This window comes from Mesocricetus auratus, unplaced genomic scaffold, assembly GCF_017639785.1.
Source record: "Mesocricetus auratus isolate SY011 unplaced genomic scaffold, BCM_Maur_2.0 Super-Scaffold_100013, whole genome shotgun sequence".
Taxonomy (NCBI): Eukaryota; Metazoa; Chordata; class Mammalia; order Rodentia; family Cricetidae; genus Mesocricetus; species Mesocricetus auratus.
Window position 1 is genome coordinate 81,122,811 of NW_024429196.1, and position 24,532 is coordinate 81,147,342.

At 40.6% G+C, this 24,532-nt stretch overlaps 1 protein-coding gene across 1 annotated transcript; it reads right to left on the reverse strand.

The window, feature by feature from the left end:
* Positions 1-3,344: 3,344 nt before the first annotated feature.
* LOC101844746 (cathepsin 8-like) lies at positions 3,345-13,796 on the reverse strand. Its single transcript, XM_005078432.1, has 7 exons — positions 13,671-13,796; positions 13,255-13,377; positions 12,998-13,144; positions 12,317-12,541; positions 11,692-11,854; positions 4,537-4,654; positions 3,345-3,444 (listed from the first exon to the last, which is right to left on the reverse strand). The coding sequence occupies exons 1-7, from the start codon at positions 13,794-13,796 to the stop codon at positions 3,345-3,347; spliced, it is 1,002 nt and encodes a 333-aa protein (XP_005078489.1).
* Between the last annotated feature and the right edge of the window lie 10,736 nt (positions 13,797-24,532).

Genomic DNA, 24,532 nt, shown 5'->3' on the forward strand with positions numbered 1-24,532 from the left:
CTTGAACAGGAAAAGAAAAGGAAATAGCTAACTGTGTGAAGAGTAAATGGCTACAGCGAGAGCTAGCCCAAGTGAAGGCTGTCCACTAGAAACACAGTTCAAACCAGGGACATGCTCCCAAGGTGGACAGAAAGGCCACATCCAATGGAAGTGCCCTCAGAAATAGCAGTCCTCCACCAGGACACTGTTCCATCTGTAAGCTAAGTATTTAGAATAATTAACTATGTCATCTCCTCCTCGAAGTACGATCATGGGACTTCCCATATTGGTTCCTGCTATGCCATCAATAAAGAAGAACAATTTTTATTGTAGACGACAATGAGTTTAGTTGCATAATTGACAGCACAGCATTACTGGTTGTCCTTCCCACTTGTCTTTATCCCCAGTATAAAAGTATCAGCAACCATTCAGTCATCAGCTACTGAGTTGTTATTTTACTCAGCTGTTTTCTTATCCATGTAGAAATCCCCATTTCTGTTCATCCTACTGAGTACGTCCTCAGACTCCATCCCTCTTCTGGGCAGAGATTGATGGTTCAAGACCAGAATCTTATTGCTTCTTTCTCCATAGTAACATTGCTGCCTATCCCTAGTGTAGAGAAATATCAACACATCCATATAGACAGATGGAACTAGCAGAGACTGGGGGAAAATGTCCAATTCCCATTCATCACACATCTCAAATATCTAATCCATTTCTTACATCAAAAACAATATTGCAAAATGTCTGAAGTCAAGAAAGGACTAACATAATCAGAGGTTTAAGATTCAAAGGCTGTTAACTAAATGCTCCAGTCTATCTAACACCCCATCCTCAGTGTTAAAGAAGGTCTCAATAAATGGATATCACTTTAGAATCTCCAATTAAGGTTATAATAGCCCCACTCCATCCTTTCTAATCATTATACCTTCTATATACATTTCCCTAGGTATGCCATCACTCAGTTTTAGATTTTGAAGATACCTTGTTTTATACCATGTACCACTCATATAGCCAGTGACTATTTGGGTTTAAGATCCTATCCTTAGGCCTAGACAAGTCACCTCGTCTGATCTTCTACAAGGCTTTTTTTTTATATCCATGACTTATTTTGCTCTCCTAAGTCATAATGGAGTAGACTCCCCTAGAGACCACCCTGATTCCGTGTGTAAATGATTTCTCTCCTATGTGAGTCTACTGAAGGAGACATTTCCCAAGGAAAAGTCATCCCTTTTCAGTCTCCTAGCTGATAGAGGCTACAGTGTGCCATAGGAATAAAGACCACTATGTCAAGAAAAATCACCAATTCAGGCCCCTTTCAAAAAAAGGGAACCAGGGCATTCAACCCCCTTTTAACAAAAAGAACCAACCATTTGAAGATGGAAGCTTCTGTTCTGCCTGGTCCCATAGACAGTCCCAAATAAACACACAAAGGCTTATATTATATTAATTATAAACTGTTTGTCCGATGCTCAGGCATCCTATTGACTAGCTCACTCTTAATTATTAACCCATTTCCATTAATCTGTGTATCTCCATGTTGTTTTGGCTTACTAATGATGTTTGACCCCACTGCTCCCTCAGCAACTACATGGAATCTCTTCAGTGACTCCTTCTCGGCCTTTCCTCTTTGCAGAATTCTCCTAGTCCAGTAGCCCCGCCTATATTTTCTGCCTGGCTACTGGCTAATCAGTACTTCTTCATAAACCAATAAGAAAAACAAATATTCACAGACTACAGGAGGACAACCCCCATCAACTCCTCTTTTCGATCTAAATAAGAAATAAGGTTTTAACTTTAACATAGTAAAAATATATATAACAAAAGTTATCAAGAAAGAACTATATTTAGTCCACTAACATTTGGAAAGATTTAAAGAAAATATTCTATCATCTACCCTATCTTTGTGAGTCTAAAGTTTTATATATAACTTATGTTTTGTCATAACTAAGGAAAACCATAACTATAACTATCTGTCTTCAACTCCATCAAAGACCCCAGAAGAATAATATATAAACTCTAGAATTGACAGCGAAATCTTGCTGCCTGGACAGTTACCCAAAGTTCTTCTGTAGGGGCCCCCCTCTTCAGCCTATAGGCCTAGAATGTCTGGCGGACTTCTCAGCGAAGCAGAAAATTTGAAACTGTTCTACCTGTATTGGCAGTTTGTCAGTTATTTTTCTCTGTGTCCTTCAGAATGTCTGGCAGACTCTCCCATGAAGCAGAAACATGGACAGATAGATGATCCCATCTTTTTTTTTGGCAAGTTCAGCAGTCACTTTCCCTTGTAACCTGCTTGTCAAGTTCACACAGCATACAATCAAACAGTGCAGGCAAAAGCAGTTTCTGGACCAAATGGCTAGTCTTGCCATATTGAAATTACCTGTAGCTCTATGCCTAAGAGTGAGAATCTTGAGATGACCCCCCACTTCTGAGTTAGCATGTCTTTCTAATATTTTCATTGTTAATGTATTGTTTAGGCAGCCATTTCTAGGAGACACAGTCTTATTGCAGATTTCATGATCCTCTGCCTTTTAGTCTTTCTGCCCTGTGTTCCACAATATTCCCTGACCATAAGTGCAGGAGTGGTGAATTCTATGAGAGGGAGCATGAGCTCTCCCAGGGACAAACTCCTATGGACTAGCCCATGCAAAGTGATCAGTTCTGAAGTCACATGCACATAAACCACAAAACTGGATTCATTAGGTTTTATTATATATTTTATTATATATATATCATATGTATATGATATATAATACTTAAATAGTATGCCGTATATTATATATAATTGCATATGTGTGTTATACACACATATATATCTGTATGCACATACACACACCCACACACACATACATGCATACATATATGATTACCAAAGAAAAGCAGACCATCAATTTGAGAGGAAATGAGGGGGGATATGTGAGGAGTTAGAGGAGAGAGATATGGGAGGGAGTGGAGGAGGGAAAGAAAATGGGGAGAGTAGAATAGTTATTTTTTAACTAAACCACGTATTACATACAATAAAAAGAATTACTTAAACTTTAAAAAGGCATTGCAATCAAAACTGAAAGAAGACAGACACTATATTTGAACTAGAACCTTCTCATATGGACATCTGGTACAGTCATTAAAAAATAAAATCAAGTAATCACAGGACTCAAACACACATCAGAGCAGAGCTTCAGCTCCAGTGGCCGTCATGTTGTCTAATGGGAGTTAACGCATCACAGAATTCATATCACAACGTGCTCTTCGGTGGCTCAAGTGTTTAACCCACGCAGCAGAGACTGGTCCTATTAAAGGAGAAGTGACTCCTCTTTGCAGGGAATCCCCAGTCCAATCTGCCCTTGTTATCTTCGGTCAGCTTACACTCTAGGGTAGATAGCATATGTAGCGATTCCGCAGTGGTTGTTCCTGTCTCTGGCAATCTTCATGTAGCCATTCATGCCCCATCTTTTACCATGACTGAAAAGAACAGTGTTTCCCATTTAGTAGAAAGAACACAGGACAGTGGATTCATTACAATAACTACTCTAGTAGCCAGAAGCCTACTTAACACCATGATCAGAAAGTGCAGAACCAAGAGTTATCTCAGATAGCACTTTGAAAATCACAGCATTGAAAAAGTGGGTGGCACAGAACTAACGAACATGCTAGCTTTTAGAAAAACCAATGACACAAATGTGATATTAGCATCCAAGGAAACCAGTGACGGAATCTGAACGTTATGACTACTACCTACGAGTTGTTTGTTCCAGCCGTAGACAGAGTTCCCAGGGTCAGTAGCTGGCCACAAACTAGGAAGGACTTTACAGTTCAAGTTCAGGATCCCACTTGCAGCCAAGATGGGAGTTGGGGAAAGATCTGTGCCTAAAAGCGTGGGGCTTTTCCCCCACAACCTTTGTTCCTTCCCTAGCAACCAAGTCAATCAGCTCACAGCCTGTTGTAACTACAGTTAAAGGAAATCTGAGGAATTGGGGGCTGGTGGCGCACGCCTTCAATCCCAGTACTTGGGAGGCAGTGGCAGACGGATCTCTGTGAGTTCGAGACCAGCCTAGTCTACAAAGCAAGTTCCAGGACAGCCTCCAAAGCAATGCAGAGAAACCCTGTCTCGAAAAAACAAAACAAAAAAAATCTGAGGTCTTCTTCAGCTCTCCGTGGGCACTGATCACATGTAAAATAAACTCCCACAAACACCCTGACATGAGTGAAAATAATAATTTTACGAGACCAGGTGGTCTCTACAGCTTGCCTGAAATCCTGTAAGTAAGGACATACCTGGAGCAGGCTTGCTGAGCAACTACACAAAACAGTAAACTCCAGGATCAGTGAGATCTGGTGCCAAGAAGGAGAACAGTAACAGCTGAGGAAAACAACTGGTTGACCCCACACATACATGCAAATAAGCATACTGTACACACACACACACACACACACACACACACACACACACACACACACAAATCCATCGAAAAGAGTGAACTCTTATCCATATTCTGTCTCCAAACAGAAAATCCATTTTGAAATTTAAACATAAACAATATTTGCAATTTATACCTGTTCTTTATCAGCCAGTATTTCCTGCCATCTGATTCTCTTCCTTCATAGCCATAGCCGACTAACAGGGCAGAGTGGTTGATGACATCACTGCTGCAGTTCGGTTCATAATAAATACCTGAAAAACAAAATCAGAGGAACAGGAGGACCCAGGAAACTAATAGTGACCATGGCCAAAAACAGTAAGTAGGGCATTTTCTAACGGTACAAAAAAATATTCCAGCGAAATTAGGACCCATTGTTGAATCCTGATACAGATTCTCATCAAATGCCAAAGAAGTACATATTAGCATAAATTTGTTGATAAACACTTTCCTACATGCATATGATACCTTCTCACCTTTTGTTTTCACTAATAGCATGCCATGCCAAGGAAACATAACTGAACATAAATTATTTAATTCAAGGCACTCTTTAAAAATCATTACTAAAAAGGCAGTCTCTCCATATCTTAAGACACACCAAGTGGAGAAAGGTTAATTATGAGCTAATTAATAATAGATATAAATTATGAAGCACTCATGGACATGGGAGTGACATATCAAATGGAAACCACACACATGATTATTGAATAATATATGGAAATAATCTTATCTAATTATGAACATCAAATGTTATACATAGTAGATCCAAGAGACCAGGGGACCAGCTGGTCAAGCAAGACTAAATAAACCAGGCCCTGCATCTGGGCCTGCATTCCAGTGCCTGAGGATCACCTGGGAACTGCACAGAGCTTCTCATCCCAGCAGGACCCGAGCAGCCCAGATTCCAGGGCTTCTCTTCCACGAACGAGACTAGAAAACCAGCAGATCCAGGGACCAGGGAACCAGGTGGGAGGCTAAGCACCCCAGATTCCTGGTGTTCTTCTCCAACCACTGGACCAGAAGTAGGATGAGGAATAGAAGAACTACCAGAGTATTGGACTTGCTAGCACCCACCGAAAAGGGAACTCTGGTCCCCTAACCACCAGACCAGTAAGGGGCTCTTTCTGCTCCCAAGAGAAAAAGAGATGGGAAAGAGACAACACAAAAACACACTCAACAGAAAAACGATTCTAGAGACTCCATACCAGCAAGACTCCAACATTTCAATGCAAATGAAACAGAAGAGAATGACCTTAAAAACAACTTCATGAAAATGATAGAGGCCCTAAAAGAGGATATAGGAAAATCCATCAAAGAAATGGATAAAAAACAAAACAAATAATGCAAGAAATGGAAAAAAACAAAAAGTCAGGAAATAGAGGAAAAACAAACCAACAAATACAAGAAATGGAAGAAAAAAACAATAAAAAATACAAGAAATGGAAGAAAAAGCAAACCAAAAAACGCAAGAAATGGAAGAAATAACAAACCAAAAAATTCATAAAATGCAACAAATGGACAAAAACATAAACTGAAAATTGCAAGAAACAATTCAAAAAGTGCAAGGGTTGAAAACTGAAATAGAGACAATAAAAAAATCACAATCTGAAGAAAGTCTGGACAAATGGTCAGGTACTACCAATACAAGCGTTACCAACAGAATAAAAGAGATGGAAGAGAAAATCTCAGGTGTTGAAGATACACTAGGAGAAATTCATTCATCAACCAAAGAAAATCTTAAGTCCAACAAATCCTTAACACAAAACATCCAGGAAATATGGGATTCCATGAAAAGACCAAACCTAAGAATAATAGGTAGAGAAGAAGGTAAAGAAAAACACCTCAAAGGGGCAGAAAACACATTCAACAAAATCACAGAAGAAAACTTTCCCAACCTAAAGAAAGACATGCCAATGAAGGTACAAAAAGCTGACAGAACACCAAACAGAGTGGACCACAAAAAAAAAGTCTCCTCGCCACATAATAATCAAGACCCCAAATATACAGAATAAAGAAAGAATATTAAGAGTAGTTAAGGAAAAAGGCCAGCCAGGCAGTGGTGGCGCACGCCTTTAATCCCAGCACTTGAGAGGCAGAGGCAGGCAGATCTCTGTGAGTTCGAGGCCGGGCTGGACCAATAGCCTCCAAAACAATACAGAGAAACCCTGTCTTGTAAAAACCAAAAAAAAGGAAAAGGCCAAGTAACATATAAAGGCAAACCTATCAGAATTACACCTGACTTCTCCATGGAAACTCTGAAAACCAGATGGTCCTAGGTAGATATTCTACCAACACTAAGAGACAATGGATAACAGCCCACACTACTATAACCGGCAAAGCTCTCAATCATTATAGATTAAGAAAAAAAGATATTCCATGACAAAACTAGATTCAAGCAATACGAATCCACTCATGCAGCCTTACAGAAAGTTCTGGAAGGAAAACTCCAACCCACGGAGGTGAACTGCATCCAGAAAAACATAGGCATTAGATAATCCCACTTTACCAACAGCCAAAAGAACAAAGGGGTGGAATTCCACACATAATTCCACCACCAACAAGCATTCCAATTCAAAGAAGAATGAGCAATCAATGGTCATTAATATCCCTCAATATTAATGGCCTTAACTCACCCATAAAAAGACACAGGCTACCAGAATGGATTGGAAGACAGAACCCATCTTTCTGCTGCATACAAGAAACACACCTCACCCTCAAAGACAGATATTACCTGAGAGTTAAAGGTTGGGAAAAGATTTCCCAATCAAATGGACCCAAGAAACAAGCAGGGGTAGCAATCCTAATATCTAATAAATGAGACATTAAAATAAAATCAATCAAAAGAGATGAAGGAGGTCATTACATACTCATCACAGGCGAAATCCATCAAGATGAAGTTTCAATTCTGAACATCTATGCCCCAAATGCAAAAGCATCCACGTTCATAAAGGAAACATTACTAAAACATAAATCACATGTAAAGCCCCACACACTTATAGTGGGAGATTTCAGCACCCCACTCTCACCACTAGACAGGACTACCAGACAGGAACTCAACAAAGAAGCAAAGGGTCTAATAGAAGTAATGACCCAACTGGGATTAACAGATATCTGTAGAACATTTCATCCACATAAAAAAATATACCTTCTTCTCACCACCACATGGAACCTTCTTAAAAATCGACCACATACTTGGTAACATGTCAAACCTCAGCAGCTACAAAAAAATTGGAATAACTCCATGTATCTTATCAGACCACCATGTGTTAAAATTAGAATTCAACAACAACACAAATTGCAGAAAACCTACAAACTCATGGAAATTGAATAATGCACAACTGCACCATTCCTGGGTCAAAGAAGAAATAAAAAAGAAATTAAAGACTTTGTAGAATTCAATAAAAATAAAGACAAAACATACCCAAACCTATGGGACATTTTGAAAGCAGTGCTACAGGGGAAGTTCATAGCACTAAGTAAGTGCCCACATGGAGACAATGGAGAATAGTTATACTAGAGAATTAACAGCACACCTGACAGCTCTAGAACACAAAGAAGCAAACTCCTCAAGGAGGAGTAGATGCCAGGAAATAATCAAATTGAGGGCTGAAATCAATAAAGTAGAAACTAGGAAAGCAGTACAAAGAATCAATGCAACAAAGAGTTGGTTCTTTGAGAAAATCAACAAGATAGACAAACCTTTGTCCAAACTTACCAAACAGCAGAGCGTGAAGATGCAAAATAACAAAATCAGAAATGAAAAGGGGGACATAACAACGGACTCTGAGGAAATCCAGAGAATCACCAGGTCATACTTTGAAAACTTGTACTCCACAAAATTTGAAAATTTAAAGGAAATGGACGACTATCACTTGCCAAAATTAAATCAAGAACAGATAAGCAATGTAAATAAACCTATAACCCCTATGGAAATAGAAGCAGTCATCAAAAGTCTCTCAACCAAAAAAAAAAAAAAAGCCCAGGTCCAGATGGCCTCAGTGCAGAATTTTACCAGAAATTCAAAGAACAGCTTATACCAATTCTTCTCAACGTATTACATGCAATAGAAGCAGAAGGGTCTTTTCCAAACTCTTTCTATGAGGCTTCAATAACCTTGATCCCCAGGCCATACAAAGACACAACTAAGAAAAAGAACTTCAGACCAATATCCCTCATGAAAATTGATGCAAAAATACTCAACAAAATACTGGCAAATTGGATCCAAGAACACATAAAAACAATCATTCATCACGATCAAGTAGGTTTCATATCAGAAATGCAGGGATGGTTCAACGTACGAAAATCCATCAATGTAATCCACCATATAAACAAGCTGAGAAACAAAAATCACATGTTCCTCTCACTAGATGCTGAAAAAGTCTTTGACAAAATCCAACTCCCCTTCATGATAAAGGTCTTTGAGAGATCTGGGATAATAGGAACATACCTAAACATAATAAAAGCTATATACAGCAAACCAACAGCCAACACCAAACTAAATGGACAGGAAACTCAACGCAATTCCGCTAAAATCAGGAACAAGAAAAGGCTGTCCACTCTCTCCATATCTTTTCAATATTGTACTTGAAGTTCTAGCCAGAGCCATACGACAACAAAAGGAAATCAAGGGGATACAAATTGGAAAGGAAGAGGCCAAACTTTCACTATTTGCAGATGATATGATAGTTTAAATAAATGACCCAAAGAATTCTACCAGGGAACTCTTACAGCTGATTAACGCCTTCAGTAAAGATCAGGCTACAAGTTCAACTCAAAAAATCAGTAGGCCTACTATATACAGATGATAAAAGGGCTGAGAAAGAAACATCACCCTTTACAATTGCCACAAACAACATAAAATACCTTGGGGGAACGCTAACCAACAAGTGAAAGACCTGTATCGCAAGAACTTTGAGTCTTTAAAGAAAGAAATTAAAGAAGCCCTCAGAAAATGGAAAGATCTCCCATGCTCTTGGATAGGTAGGATCAATGTAGTAAAAATGGCAATTCTGCCAAAAGCAATCTACAGAGTCAATGCAATCCCCATTAAAATACCAGCACAATTCTTCACAGACCTTGAAAGAACAATAATCAAATTTGTATGGAAAAACAAAAGACCCAGGATAGCCAAAACAACCCTGTTCAACAAGGCACCATCCGGAGGCATTACCATCCCTGACTTCAAGCTCTATTATAGAGCTATAGTCCTGAAAACCGCTTGGTATTGACACAAAAATAGACAGGTAGACCAATGGAATAGAATTGAAAACCCTGATATTAACCTACACATGTATGAACATCTGATCTTTGACAAAGAAGCTAAAAACATACAATGGAAAAAAGAAAGCATCTTCAACAAATGGTGCTGGCATAACTGGAGCCTGGCATGTAGATGAATGTGGATTGATCCATGTCTATTGCCATGCACAAAACTTAAGTCCAAATGGATCAAAGACCTCAACATAAATCCAGCCACACTGAACCTCTTAGAAGAGAAAGTGGGTGGTACCCTTGAACGAATTGGTACAGGAGACAGCTTCCTGAACATAACACCAGTAGCACAGACAGTGAGATCAACAATTAATAAATGGGACCTCCTGAAACTGAGAAGCTTCTGTAAGGCAAAGGACACAGTCAGCAAGACAAAAATGCAGCCCACAGAATGGGAAAAAAATATTCACTGACCCCACATCTGACAGAGGGCTGATCTCCAAAATTTACAAAGAACTCAAGAAGCAAGTCTCCAAAACACCAAAGGATCCAGTTAAAAAGTGGGCTATAGAACTAAAGAATTCTCAATAGAGGAGTCTAAAATGGCTGAGAGGCACTTGAGAAAGTGCTCAACATCCTTAGCCATCCTGGAAATGCAAATCAAAACAACTCTGAGATACCATCTCACTCCTGTCAGAATGGCTAAAATCAAAAATACCAAGGACAATTTATCCTGGAGAGGATGTGGTAAAAGGGGAACACTCCTCCATTGCTGGTGGGAGTGCCAACTTGTTCAGCCACTTAGGAAATCAGTATGGAGATTCCTCAGGAAATCTACCACATGACCCAGCAACTCCACTCTTAGGTATATATCCAAAAGATGCCCATTCATACAACAAGGATGTCTGTTCCACTATGTTCATAACAGCATTATTTTTAATAGTCAGAACTTGGAAGCAACCTAGACGCCCCTCAACCGAAGAGTGGATAGAGAAAATGTGGTACATTTACATAATGGAGTACTATTCAGCAGAAAAAAAAAAACAATGGAATCCTGAAATTTGCAGGCAAATGGATGGCACTAGAAGAAACCATCCTGAACGAGTTAATCCAGTCACAAAAAGAGAAACATGGTATATACTCTCTCATATATGAATTTTAGACCTATATCTGGGAAGTGCCAGCCTACAATTCCATGGCCAGAGAGTCTGGGAAACACAACCTTCATTCAGTGGCTGATGGAAGCAGAGGCAGACTCCCACGGCTAATCACTGAGCTGAACACAAGAAATCCAGTGACAGAGAGGGAGGCTGGATGAGCAAAGGGATTAAGACTGGGCTGGTTTAAGCCCAGAAACAGCTGACCTGACAAGGGTTAGCTCTTGAATCCCAGGCTGATGCCTGGGAATCCAGCATGGGACTGGTCAAGACCCCCTGAATGTGGGTGTCAGTGAGGAGGCCTAGGTAATCTATTGAGCCTTGGGCAGTAGATCAGTATTTATCCCGGATATACAAATGGACTTTGGACTCCCATCCAACAATGAGAGATGCACTCTCACCCTGAACTCTTGGGGGAGGGTCTAGGCCCTGTCCTGGATGAAATGACAGACTATGGACACCCCCATGGAGCGCCTCACCCTCCCTGGGGAAATGAGAGGATATTAGGGGGTTGGTGGGAGGGCACTGGAGGAGGGGAGAGAAACGGAGAGGGGCCTGGAATTGACATGTGAAGCAACCTTGTTTCTAATTTAAATTTAAATTTAAAACAATGTTACACATAGAAAAGTGACCACTACACCTAATAGGAGTTTCACACACATTCTTCATTAATACCTAGAACAGTGGTTCTCAACCTTCCTAATACTGCAACACTTTAATACAGTCCATCATGCAGTAGTGACCCCCACACACAAAATTATTTTTATTGCTAGTTCATAACTGTAATTTTTCTAATGTAATGAATCATAATATAAATATCTTGTATGCAAGATGTCTCATATGCAACCCCACTGAAAAGTCTGTTTGACTCCCAAAGAGGTCAAGAGTCATAGGTTGAAGAACACTGAGAAACACCTGCTTACCTCCCTTATACAGCTTGAAAGATTCATGTCCAGCATTGATTCCAACAGAGATGGGCCCTACAGTTGCTACAGCATGCATTAAGGCTTTCTCATTCATTGGGACAAACATAAAGCCCCTGACTCTAGCAGCAGAATTCTCAGGACTGTACCTGCAGGGTCCTTCCTTTAAAAGGGAAAGAGATAAGAGCCTCAGTTACTTCCAACCTCCTCCTGGGCCATGTGTCAGAACCACAACCCTGCACTTGGCAGCTGAGCGCCCCCATGTCTGGACTTTTATAAATCACATGAGAAAGTGAAATGTTACTGGGAGATTTGGAACTGAAGTATCAACTCTCATATCTTCAATGACACCTCACAGCCTTCAAGTCTGTAAGATATCATCACAGGGAGATATATCCGTTAAATGTGGGATGGTTTGCATATTCTCTGTGTGCACAGAAGCAGCAACAGCTACAAGGAAACCATCACGTTAGAAACCTGTGCAATGACTGATGCTCTCTTGAGACCATTGATGGTGTGCGGTGTTTCTGCCATCCAATGTGAGCTCTGAAGACAATGGATTATTGTGAAATTGCCTCTTGCCTGAAGCTGGATGAAATGACAGTAGCATAGAAGACCCACTTACTTTTGCCTCATATGGATAGGTTGCCTCAGCCTCCAGACCTCCGTTATGCTGCACGTACTTTAAAGCATAGTATGTATTGCCTTTATAACAGCCCAGATTGCCTTCAGGTCTAGAACAGTCCACAAGGTTCTGTGGACTCAGTGAGACCAGTCTGCCTGTTTTCCGGAACATCTGTCCTTCTAAGGCACCAGCCACAGAAAAAGCCCAACAAGAATTACATCTACCCTGAGCAGAGAAGAAAAGACAGTCATCCACAAACAAACAGAAACTCCAGATCAGACAGCTGAATACTGTGTCAGTGAATGAGCTATTAGCAGGTGATTGGTGCTAAGAGAGGGACTTTTCATTCTTCTTGGGGACCTGACTGCTGGCAGTTTGCTTGTGCCTTGGTGAATGGTCTCACACACACACACACACACACACACACACACACACACACACACACACGCACATGCATGAACATATGGACAGTACCTAATGTTGTCTGATTGCTATTACTAACAACAAATAGGACATGAAGTCTGAAGAGTGATTTGGGGGAGTCCACCAGGTAGAAGGAGATAATGGTGGTTGGATATGATCGATATACATTGTGCAGACATATGAAACCATCCAAAATAAAAACACATAATATTAAAAGTGAGCTATGTATCACTCCACAGACACGTGAAACTGTCGTACCTGTATCTTCACAGGAGTCACATAGCCTCTCCTTCTCCAATCCACAAATTTGGGTACATAACTGACCGTACGACTCTGGATACTTTTCCTTTCCCTGCGAGTCTGGGCTGGAATATCAGTCATCATTTTCCTGAAGTCTTCGCCAGTCTTCAAGGAAAAGAACATAAATTGTTAAGAAGCAAAAGACCTCACATAAAGAATTGAAAAACAAACAAACAAACAGAACTGCCGTGTGAAGCTATGCATACCACACTCACCATGTCACCAAAGGCATTCATTTCCATGGTGAAGCTTTTCATCCCTTGGTTGTATTCTGCATTGTGCTGTTTGACCAGATTCAGGTTTTCTTCCCACACTGTTCTCTTCTGTCCTTCTTCCTCCTGGAAACAGACATAGCGGGTGACACTTCTCTCTAATCAAACCACTAGGCGAGCGGACCAAGGGGAATCACTGCCAGAGGTGAATAGAGGTCATGGGGCAGGTCTCAGGGCACTGTGTCAGAAGCCACCCTCCACACACAGCTGAGAACAGAGATCCTTGTCGCCTTGAGTTCTCGGTGCACGCCTCCGGGCAACCCCTGAGGTGGTCTCTATGACCTCTGCTGCTCCCACAAATGACAGCAACAAGGGCAATTCTCCGTGGGATCCCTCTGGTCGGGTTTTACATTGCTCACCGGGCTGTAGTTTTTCCCATATTTTATCTTCCACTCCTGCCATTCAGAATCCAAGCTGGGGTCGGATGACGAAGCAGCTGTGGCCACTCCCAAGCACAGGGTGGCCAGGAAGACGTCAAGAGTCATTTCTCAAGACCTAGAGGGTGAGAGATGGAGATGGGACTACAGCAACATTCCTAAAATGCCTCTTACTCCTTCCTGAGAAATAAAGACATCCGCGGTGGGTAAAATTACTTGAAGTTCTTTCTCAAATATTTATCTAGAGACTTTGGAAATGTGTATTCTTGATACAGGTGCCACGGGTGGTACTTAGTTGCTCCACCAAAATGCAAAAAAAAAAACATGTGCCCATAATTCTAGGAATAGAAACAGCCCGTGTACTACAAGCTTTCATTTTTAGAAGGGTGTCCAAACACCTCAAAATTGAAAAGTTGTGCAACTGGGGACTTGGAACATGGAGTTTTATGAAGCAAAGCTTGTCTTGTGTGACATCTGATCCTAAACATAGGGTAATCCTAAGAGTTGTGGCCAAACAACATTCATATCCCTAACAGTCATTATGTATCCTCATCATGAAAACTCCCCTCTTGAATGAAAATTTTCTGAACTGATCTCCTTTGGAAATATGAGAAAGAACAATGTGATTCCCTTGGTTCCACCTTCATGACTACACACCCCACGCACTACTTCAGTGGTGAAAGGGTCACTGGGTAAAGCAGCTGGACAGTCATGTAGGCGGGGTACAAGCAAGAGTTACTCCCAGGATTCGAGTCATGACTTAAAGTGTTTCATAAATGGCACTCACTATAAGACTTGATGATGGCCGTCCCATCTACTAACACTTCTGCACATCTCAATGAAGAATATTATGATTTTCCCAGTTGCAGTATGTGAGAGGATACAGGAAGAGGTGCAGGAGGAGGAAATGATTCCTGAAGCACAAGGACCAGTTAAATTACTCTCTGTAGAAAGACCCATATTTGTACTTTATGAAAACCAATGCCAAGTTGACCTACATGGGCCTGTTTTACCCTTTGGTTTCCCTCTCCACTTCTGTAATGATATACTGTTTATGATTTATTAAAAACTTGACTGAGAATTCAGAAAGCAAAGAAAGGAACAAGGTATAGAAACCAAGGGAACACCTTTAATCCCAGCAGGCCGAAACTAGGAGGTGGTGGGATTAAAGAGATACATGGAGCTCTGTGAGTCCAAGGTCACCCAGATCTACACAAGCGTGAATCTGTTTAAAGGAGAATCATAGCTCACACCTTTAATCCCAAAATTAGGGAAGTATATAAAACAGAAACAAGGTCTCAGAGATTCATCCATTCATTCTCCAGCCCTGCTGAGGAAGGGTTACAGTCTGAGGCTTAGTGAGAGCTCTTAGAGAAAGAGGTAGAGATAAGAAGCTAGTGGCCAGCTGCTTTGCTTTTCTGATATTCATCTTGAAGTTTGAACCCCAATATCAGTCCTTGGGTCTTTTATTTATTCTGTTTACAACTTCTACCTCCATACAGTGGGGTTACAGATGTTAAGAAGATAGTCTCATTCCTGCCCGATTCTGTAAAAAGATCCTCTCATCCAGTGACCCTTCCTACTCTGTCTCAGAGGAGGTGGAGCCTTACCAGGAAGACCTCTGATGTCTTGATGTATTCCACAGACTCAATTTTTAAGATACAGCTGATATCCCAGGATCTGACCCTGCTGCAGCTTCACTTGGGCCTTAAATACAGTTTCTGGCCAGTAAGTCAGTCGTCCCTTCTTCTGATTGGCTATGCTGGTGACTGGATTGAGTTCCCAGGCTCCAGGACACATACTGAAATCTGATCCCACCTGTCCTGCAGGGGTGGGTGTGGGCTGCCTCAGTAGTCTAAAGCTGTGGACTCTATCAGAGGAAGGCAGAGAACCAGCCTTTCCTCCTTGGATCACAGGATATTCATGTGTGGCTCAAGAAAACAGCTTTCCTTGTAAAGTGGTGTAGAACTTCGGTCTAACAGTGTCTTTGTGTTACTATTGCTGTGATGAAACAACATGACAAAAGATACTTGAGGAAACAAAGGACTTATTCATCTTAGGCTTCCAGCTCACAGTTCCTCATCAGAGGAAGTCAGGACAGGAAGTCAAACACAGCAGGGACCCGGAGGCAGGAGCTGATGCAGAAGTCATGGAGGGTGCTGCTTACTGGCTTGCTCAGCCTGCTTTCCTACAGAAATCAGGATCACACCACCCCAGGGGATGGCACTAATTATAACAAGCTTGGCACTGCCCCAATAAATCACCAATGAAGACTATGCCCTACAGGCTTACCCAATCTTTTGGAGGCAATTTCTCAATTGAGGCCCCCTTTTTCTGTGATGACTCTAGCTTGTGTCGAGTTCATGTAAAACTACCCAGTACAAACAGTTGCTTTAGACTGGAGTGAGAGGTTTTGGTTATCATTCCTGAAATGGACTGAGTGTGTTTGAGTCTAGTATTTCATTAGTCCACAGCTATAGTGGGATGCTGTGAGAATGCAGACAGGGAATGCTATTTCCCTGTGTCAAGGCGGAACACAACTAGCTCCCACAAGAAGCTTAAGGGTGGGTAACCCGCAAACAGGAGAGCGGGTTTTCAAGGCGGAGGCACTCTAGGTCTCATGATACTGTCTGATGGTTTTTTTTTGCATTGAGATTGTGCCAGGCACTCATTTGCAAGTGTCACTTGAATGACACATGTATTACTATTCTACACAACGCTTTATACATATGCATTCCCCCTTGTTGTGCAGCTACTTCTAAGTAGCTCTATTAATGGGTTTCCTCCTCTTCTTTGGGGACACTCTTGACCCATTAGACAATAATTCTCTACTCCCTCTTCCCCAAACCCAGCATCCACCATTTCATTTTCTCTGTGTAGACATTTGTCTATGTCTATGGGCTGAGCACTTTTCTTAACATTGGCATGTTGAAGGAAATTTCCATTGTAGCTGTATTAAAAGTAGGGATGAGCCGGGTGGTGGTGGCGCATGCCTTTAATCCCAGCACTCGAGAGGCAGAGGCAGGCGGATCTCTGTGAGTTCGAGACCCGGCTGGACCGACAGCCTCCAAAACAATACAGAGAAACCCTGTCTCGTAACAAAAAAAAAAGGTAGGGATGTTAGGAAATTTGTCAAAACCTCCTCTGTTACTCGTTATGTAATTTGGTGTAATACAAGGAGGTACCGCATTTGGTCTGTCCACTGATTGCTGTATTTGTTTGCTTCCTCAGATCCAGGATGACAGATATGACAGTTGTCAACCCTACAGCCTACACACTACTCAACACTCACAAAATACAAACTTATTCAATAAGGGTCTAAAAGTAGGAAAGACTGAAGGATATCTAAGTCAGAAAGAATAGTACCTGCTTATTTAATATCTGTTAAGCAATACCTGTGTTGCTTTATTCAGAACTTTGAGTCATCCCATTTCCAACAATAATCTTTGTAACTCAGATCATCACAAACAATCATTGTTGCTATCTGGTCACCCATCCCACCTGATCAGATGTGACTTCCTCCACTCCTCACCAGGTGGAGTCTTCTTATCCTCACCTGTCTGCAAGCCAAGACTCACGAACATCTGCCTAAGCAGAGTCCTGCTCAAGTACATCGTTTCTGTTTCACTTTTAATTTTTCTGTCTACAGAGTCCCACTCTACTGCTTGGCTATAAAATTGTTGCACTTAACCCCTCTCCTTCATTGCAGGACACCATCCATCATCCATCCTTTTAGTCATATTCATGAACCTTACTGAAGTTTTCCTAGTTAATTTTATTAAGTGTCACAGAACAATTTTCTCAAATACCCATGTTTTCTTTTTCTACTGTTATGCTACCTCAGGATGCCTCTTCATCAGACAGATAGCAAGTTCTTACAGAGAATCTTAGAGTCTCATCCCTGATGGCCCAAAGAACGTAGCCTGTCCCTCTTGAGTTTGCTAGGCTCTCAGTGTTGAGTTTGTCAAGCAAATAACTGGAGAAGGTAAGGGTATGAGGCCGAACAATGTGAAGCTCAACTCTCGTCTCTAAGTCCTGCTTGTGGCATGTCATGCACTGAAGTCATGCATTGCATTGTTAGCTGATAACACCTACCACATCTGCACTCGTTTGCAAGGAACAGCTTCATGTGCAAAGATGGTCTTGTAAGGAAGCTCATCAACTACACAATGATTCATTAAGGTAGCATCATGCTCAATAGCAAGGTCATGCTTGAGAACTGGATAGGAAAACAGACTCTCAGGAAATTGCCACTAGCCATTAGTATTTCTTAAGGACCCAGGTTGGTTCTGACTTCCACTGAAGTTTGGGAAGGCCTGTAATTATTTTCACAATGACAGGAGGTAAGAGTATGAACTTCTCAGAACAATACTGCTAACTGGTATTTATATATAAGTCCTATATTTAAAAAGAGCAGCATAGCAGGGATTATTTCTAGTAATTCTTTGATTTCCATGGCATATAGGCCCTTATTTCTTCAGAAGCAAACAATGACAGGTGTGTATATATATCTATCTCTCAATTCAAACATCTTAACTGCTTTTTATTCTGATCACAAGAAAAAAATAACAGGATTCATTTCCTTCTATTAGTTATCTATCTATCTATCTATTCTTTTATCCACAGCTGACCTGGAAGTCACTATGCAGACCAAGCTAGCCTGCAGCACATTGGGAATAGCCTGCTTCTACCTCCAGAATGCAGGAATTAAAGGCATGTGCCATCAAATGTTTGCATATATGCAGCAATTTATTTTTACTATTGTAAACATATTCATGAGGTTCCATTTATTATTTGTTGATCTTAATGCCTATACTGTAGGTGTTTGGGTTAAAACTTGTGCCAGTGTGTTCAAGGCTATTCCCCTCTTTGTCTTTGATCAGTTTCAGTGTGTCTGGTTTTATGTTGAGGTCTTTGATCCACTTGGACTTGAATTTTGCGCAGGGTGATAAACATAGATCTATTTGCATTCTTCTACATTCAGCCTTCCAGCTTGACCAACATCATTTGTTGAAGATGCTTTCCATTATCCAGAATAACTAAAAGATGGAGAAAGAATATCCAAATTACTCCAATCAGAAATGAAAAGGGGACTGTAGCTTTTTCTTCTTTTTCTTTATTAACTTTTTGGGGGCCCACCAACCAGTTCCCAAATAAATATATGGAGACTTAGTCTTACTTACAAATGCCCAGGCTTAGGTTGGTTTCTGTTTAGTCAGCTTTTATTAACTTAAATTATCTTGTCTATCTTTTGCCTCTGGACTTTTACCTTTCTCTATTCTATATTCCTTTCTTTTCTTCTTATTCCGTGGCTAGTTGTGTGACTGGTGGCTGGCCCCTGTCATTCTCCTTTTCTTGCTCCTCCCTCTTCTTTTTCTTCCTCTCCAAACCTAGATTTCTCCCTCTATTTATTCTCTCAGCCTGGAAGATCCTACCATCTCTCTCTCCTGCCTGGCTATCGTCCATTTAACTCTTTATTAAACCAATCATGTGTTTTAGGCAGGCAAAGTAACACAACTTTATAGAGTTAAACAAATGCAACATAAAAGAATACAACACATCCTTGCTTCATTAAACAGATATTTCACAACATAAATAGATGTAACATATCTTTAAGCAATATTCCACAGCAGGGGACATAACAACAGACACTCTGGGAAATCTAGAGAATCATAAGGACGTACTTTAAAAACTTGTATTCCACCAAATTGGAAAATCTAAAAGAAAGTGGTAATTTTCTCAATAGGTACCACTTAGCAAGGTTAATTCAATATCAGGTAAACAGTTTAGCATACCTATAACCCATAGTAAAATAGCCTTTCTATTTTGCTATGTCTACTATGTCTGCATATTTCAAATGAGGAAATGAAAAAAATAAGGGGTCAATAAAAGGAACAATTTTCAGTGTTCCTCATGTAATTTCTTCCTTACACCTATAACCTTGCAATTGAATTTTTTAATTAATTATGTTTTGATACAGTTATATCTAGAAATTCTCCCTCAGAAGTTGTCCCATACTTTATAAATGACAGTTTACCTAAAGGTAAGCAATATTAGCAACTGATAACTCTGGAGAACTGCACACCAATCACAGTTATAGCTTGACCATTTTCACATATCTGGATCCTACTGTAGCACTCTGGGGGATCTTGGACTTGGGTTGATTCCTGAACTCAGGAAAGTCTCTGTAACAATTCCATGTGGCATTTGAATCACCCTAACAGAAGGGACTCAGTAAGCATTCTTCCCCTTTCACTATATTTTTAGGGAGTTTACCCTTTAAGGAAGATATTTGAAGGTAGGGAAGGATGCTGTGCCCCTCCAAGAAGTGTGATAAACTGTAAAATATGCTTCCAGATCCCCTGAGATGTAGTCAGTGTGAGAGATGCTTTGGGACGTAATCTTGATTCATCAGATGCTAACTTAATTAGGTGCAGGTATGATTGCATAGAGACACAAGGACAAACCCTTGCCTTCCCTTTAGTCCTTGAGCATGTCGACGGCACTAAACATTGGTTCAATTCTTCCTGTATAGTGATTCTCCACTGTTCCATTTAGGAAGGATACAAATGCTGAAGTGGGAAGTCATTGAGCTTAGTATTAAAGAGTTAGAGTGGCTTTTCTTAGGATGTTCTTGACCCCTTTGACTCCTACAATCAATCCTTCCTCCCTCTCTTCAGAAAGATTCCCTGAGCTCAACCTAATCTTTGACTATGGGTTTCTGCATCTGCTTCCACCAGTGGATGAAGCTTCTCTGACAACTATTGGGCTGCCCTTTTCTGAATAGAAATGGTAGAGGAATGAAATGGAAAAACAGGCAAATCATATTTAAAAAATAACAAAGCAAAGAAAAAGTACAATATGTAAATACAATTGAGCACATGTATGTGCACACAAATACACACACACATACATACTCAAACCATAACAACACAAAATCTGAATCCATAATATACAAGCAGAAGGTCAGTAAGTTTAAAAAGTCCCAAAACAAAGAGATATAGACAAAGTCTTCCAAAACACCCTTGAGTTCATTTTGTATTAACCACCTACTTCTGGGCATGAGGCCTACTTTTAAGTGTTTAAGTGTAGTTTATATGCTCAATGAGACTCCATTGAAGGACCAAATTTTCCTTTGTGAGCAATTGTCTATTGGAGAGGGCTTCTGGAGTGGGAGTTCATGTCTGCTTTACCACTCATTGCTGAAATCCTATCTGGCTTGAACTTGTGCAAGCCCTGTGCATGATGCCACAATCTCTTTAAGTTCATACGTGTGTCAGTTCTGTTGTGTTTGGAACATAGTTTCCTTTATGGCATCCATTCCCTCTAGCTCTCACATTCTTTCTACTTCCTCTTTCTGTATAGCTCTATGAGCCCTAAGGGGAGGGTTTTAGTGAAGACATCTCATTTAGTACTGAGTTTTCCAAGGTCTCTCACCCTCTGCAACTTACCAAGTTGTGTTTTTCTGTATTAGTTCTCATCTTCTACAGGAGTATGTTTCTCTGATAATGGCCGAATGGCACAATAATCTATGGGTATAGTAGAACACTGTTAGGAATCATTTTATTGTTATATTTCTTTAGCAGAAGAATGGTATTTGGTGTTCCCTTAGTCTCGTGGCCTATCTAGTCTCAGGTTCTTGGCATTTCCTTTTCAAAGTTACAGAACATCATTGAAATATTAAAATAAAGTTGAACAGTTATTATCAATTGCTTCACATTCTTCAGTAAGATAAAGAGACACACAAAAACTTCCTCAAGATGCTGTGGAAAGTCCTGAGCGTGGACACCAATATAGAGTCATAATCACAGGAAGAGTCTCTCTTAATGAGGCAACTCTAAGCTCAGTTTATCACAGACATTCATAGAAAGCTTCCCAAGCTGTTTGGTTGAACCAGGCCACCCTATTGGTGCTTTGGTGAAAAGCTGCAATGTTGACTTTTTGTAACCTAAAACAGGAAAAGACTAATTACCATAAAAGTTGAATGACTACAGTGAAATTCAGCCCTATGTAGTCTGTTCCCCCAGAGAACACAATCTAAATCCAGGGACAAGCCAGAACTTCCACTTGCAATGAGAGTATCTTTAGAAGTAGAAGCTACCACCAGGGTCCCTTTCCAGTCTGTAAGAAACAACTGGAAAAAATGCCCTAAAAACCAATAAAGCGCCAGATCAGCAACCCGAATGCCCAGCCATTGGGCCTCCTAAGTTGGCAACCTGTAATGCCCATGAATACAGAGGAAACATTATCAATTTTGAGAGTAGCAACTGATATGTAAGATTAATGACTGACAGTGGAGCACAATGTGAGGCCTTTCTGTTTTCCCCTTTTCCCAGTTTAATGGGCAACAACCACCCAGACACATTAGGCTGGCCACTGAGGTGTTTGTTTGTTTATCAAGTTATTTGTCTGTCCATGGGGGAAATCTCCATTTCTGTCACCTCTAAGTAACAGCTCCTTTCACTCAAAACCTTATTGAGGAAAAGCCAATGGCCTAAGCAAAGTCCCACCACTTCTTCCTCCAGGGAAATATTGCTACCTGCCCCTGATGCAGAGTAATGTCAAGAGTACAGACATATGGAACTATCAAGGGTACAAAAAACATCCACTCCAACAGTAATAAATCTAAAGGGGTCCCCTTGTTTATCACATCAAAAAACAGTATCCCCATGAGTCTGAAGATTGGAAAAGGAGATAATCCCCATAGTAAAAAAGTGTAAGAAATAAAGACTATCGTTCTGATGTTCCAGTCCATCTAACACTTAATTCTCAGTATTAGAAAAGACCACAACAAATGGAGGTCAGTATAAGTCCTCTGGTGATGAAGGCAGTAGTCACACTCCATCTTGTACATCCAAATTATACCTCCTGGCCCTTGTTTGTCCATATAGGAGCCTTTGCTAAGTCTTAGACTTTGAAGACAGCTTCTTTTGCCACCAGTTCCACCCAGATAGACAGAGACAATGTGCGTTTGATGACATTACCGTTAGGGCTTCAAAAGTCACCAGATCTCTTTCTCGCAAAGTTTTTGGGACAGCTCCCCCTATTTGTCTTAGCTTACTCCTAAAACATGATAGACTGGATCCCCCTGGAGGCCACCCGGATTTGGTTCACAGGTTACCTTCTTCTAATGTAGACAACTGAAGGGGATATTTGCTGGGGAAAAAATCCTTTCTAAATTCCTTAGCTCACAGAAGTTACAAGGTGTTATGAGACAAGGCTCAACTATAGAAGCCAAAATCACCTCTGTCCCGAATCTTGTCAAAGGAACCAGAGCCTTGGGTCCACAGTATGCCTGAGCAGTGTTGGCCATCCCAAACCACAAAATTCTTCACAGAGTAGAGAATTCCTGTCAGTTAGAACTCATCACAGATCTGAATTTATTGTTCAGCAGGAGGACTGAGCTTCTGTGTCAGATTGTCAAGGATACCAAACATGGGGGCACATGAAAATAGCCTTCCCAAAACCTCAAACCTAATAATCAAGAATCTACCCTTATATTCACCATATAAGCAAACTTTCACGTGTTTATACAGAGAGATAGGGGTAATTAGCCAGTTAATAGGCAGTGCTATTAAATCCCGAGGATAACTAAGCAATGAATTACATCTTGACATTATATATCACAGAGCTGTCCTAAATGCCTAGTAGAAGTTGTAGATGTACTATTCCTAATTCCTGGTCATCTTCCTGCTTCTCTGAGTTACCAATGGACTACCATGTAATTACTACCCTGAGTTATTCTTGGAAGTTAATAAAGGACCTCAGACTAGTCTTCTAGTATCAATACTGCCTGAGATAAGTTCAGATGAACTAGTCACCCAGTTTAGGCATTGCTTTCCTCTTTGTGTCAGCACACTATTGTGGAGCAGTACAAGGTGCCATCAAACTGCAGAGAGAGATCAAGAATTGAAAGTTAATGAATTCATCTCAACTAAAAATATCAAATCCAGGAGTTTTCATATAGGCTTTTAGAACACAGTTAGTGATGTCTAAATAGGACCCGTAAGCAAAGCACAACCAATGATACAAAACCATCTGTCAATATCACTAACTAGGGGAGTCAGGACCAGAGTATGGAAAAAAAGAATCATGAATGCAGCAACGGCTAGACTTTTCCATCTGGGGAGTAAATAAGGAAACACGCGTTTTCTGATGGTGATTTTCTCTTTTACTTCATCTTAAAATTTTCCTCTGAGAATCTGTCTGTCTACACAGCTACATTCTTTACATACAGCTACATATCTCTCTTTACATACATGCATCTCTTTTCTACACGGCCATATAGCTCTACACACGGTTACATCTATTTTCACATGGCTACCCATCTTTCTTTTACATATGTTTCTCTTCTACATCTCCTTTATACACTTGTAACTTGCTTCCACACCGCTACAAATCTCTACACAGCCAAAGCTATACATGTCATTTACACAGCTCTCACCACTTTAGACAGTTCCTAGGCACAGCTCCTCTAAGTAGCGGCAGCTCTTTTACACAGCACTCTGTCTCTTATTCTCTCTCTCTCTTACACACACACACACACACACTTCTACATCATTCACTCATACTTCTCTCAAACTTCATCTCTCACATTTCTCTCTCTCCACAGTCACCTTCCCACAAAGCCAAAATATGAGCAGTTATAGCTTACATATTCAGGTCCTGACCCATTCTCAGAATCCATGATAAGTCACACAGTTTCTCTTAAGCTAGGGATGTTGACAGTGAGTGACGCTTGGCCATTCTTGTAGCTCTCAGATCATGAGGGTTCCTGTATGGAAAATGACATTAAAATACAAGACTTATCAGTAACAGTTAATTAACTGGACCTTGAGTAGTAG

Coding starts and splice junctions, on each gene's coding strand:
- LOC101844746 (XM_005078432.1), bottom strand. CDS start 13,796: ATGACTCTTGACGTCTTCCTGGCCACCCTGTGCTTGGGAGTGGCCACA. Junction 13,378..13,670: donor ATGGGAAAAACTACAGCCCG/GTGAGCAATGTA, acceptor GTCTGTTTCCAG/GAGGAAGAAGGACAGAAGAG. Junction 13,145..13,254: donor TGAATGCCTTTGGTGACATG/GTGAGTGTGGTA, acceptor TTTTCCTTGAAG/ACTGGCGAAGACTTCAGGAA.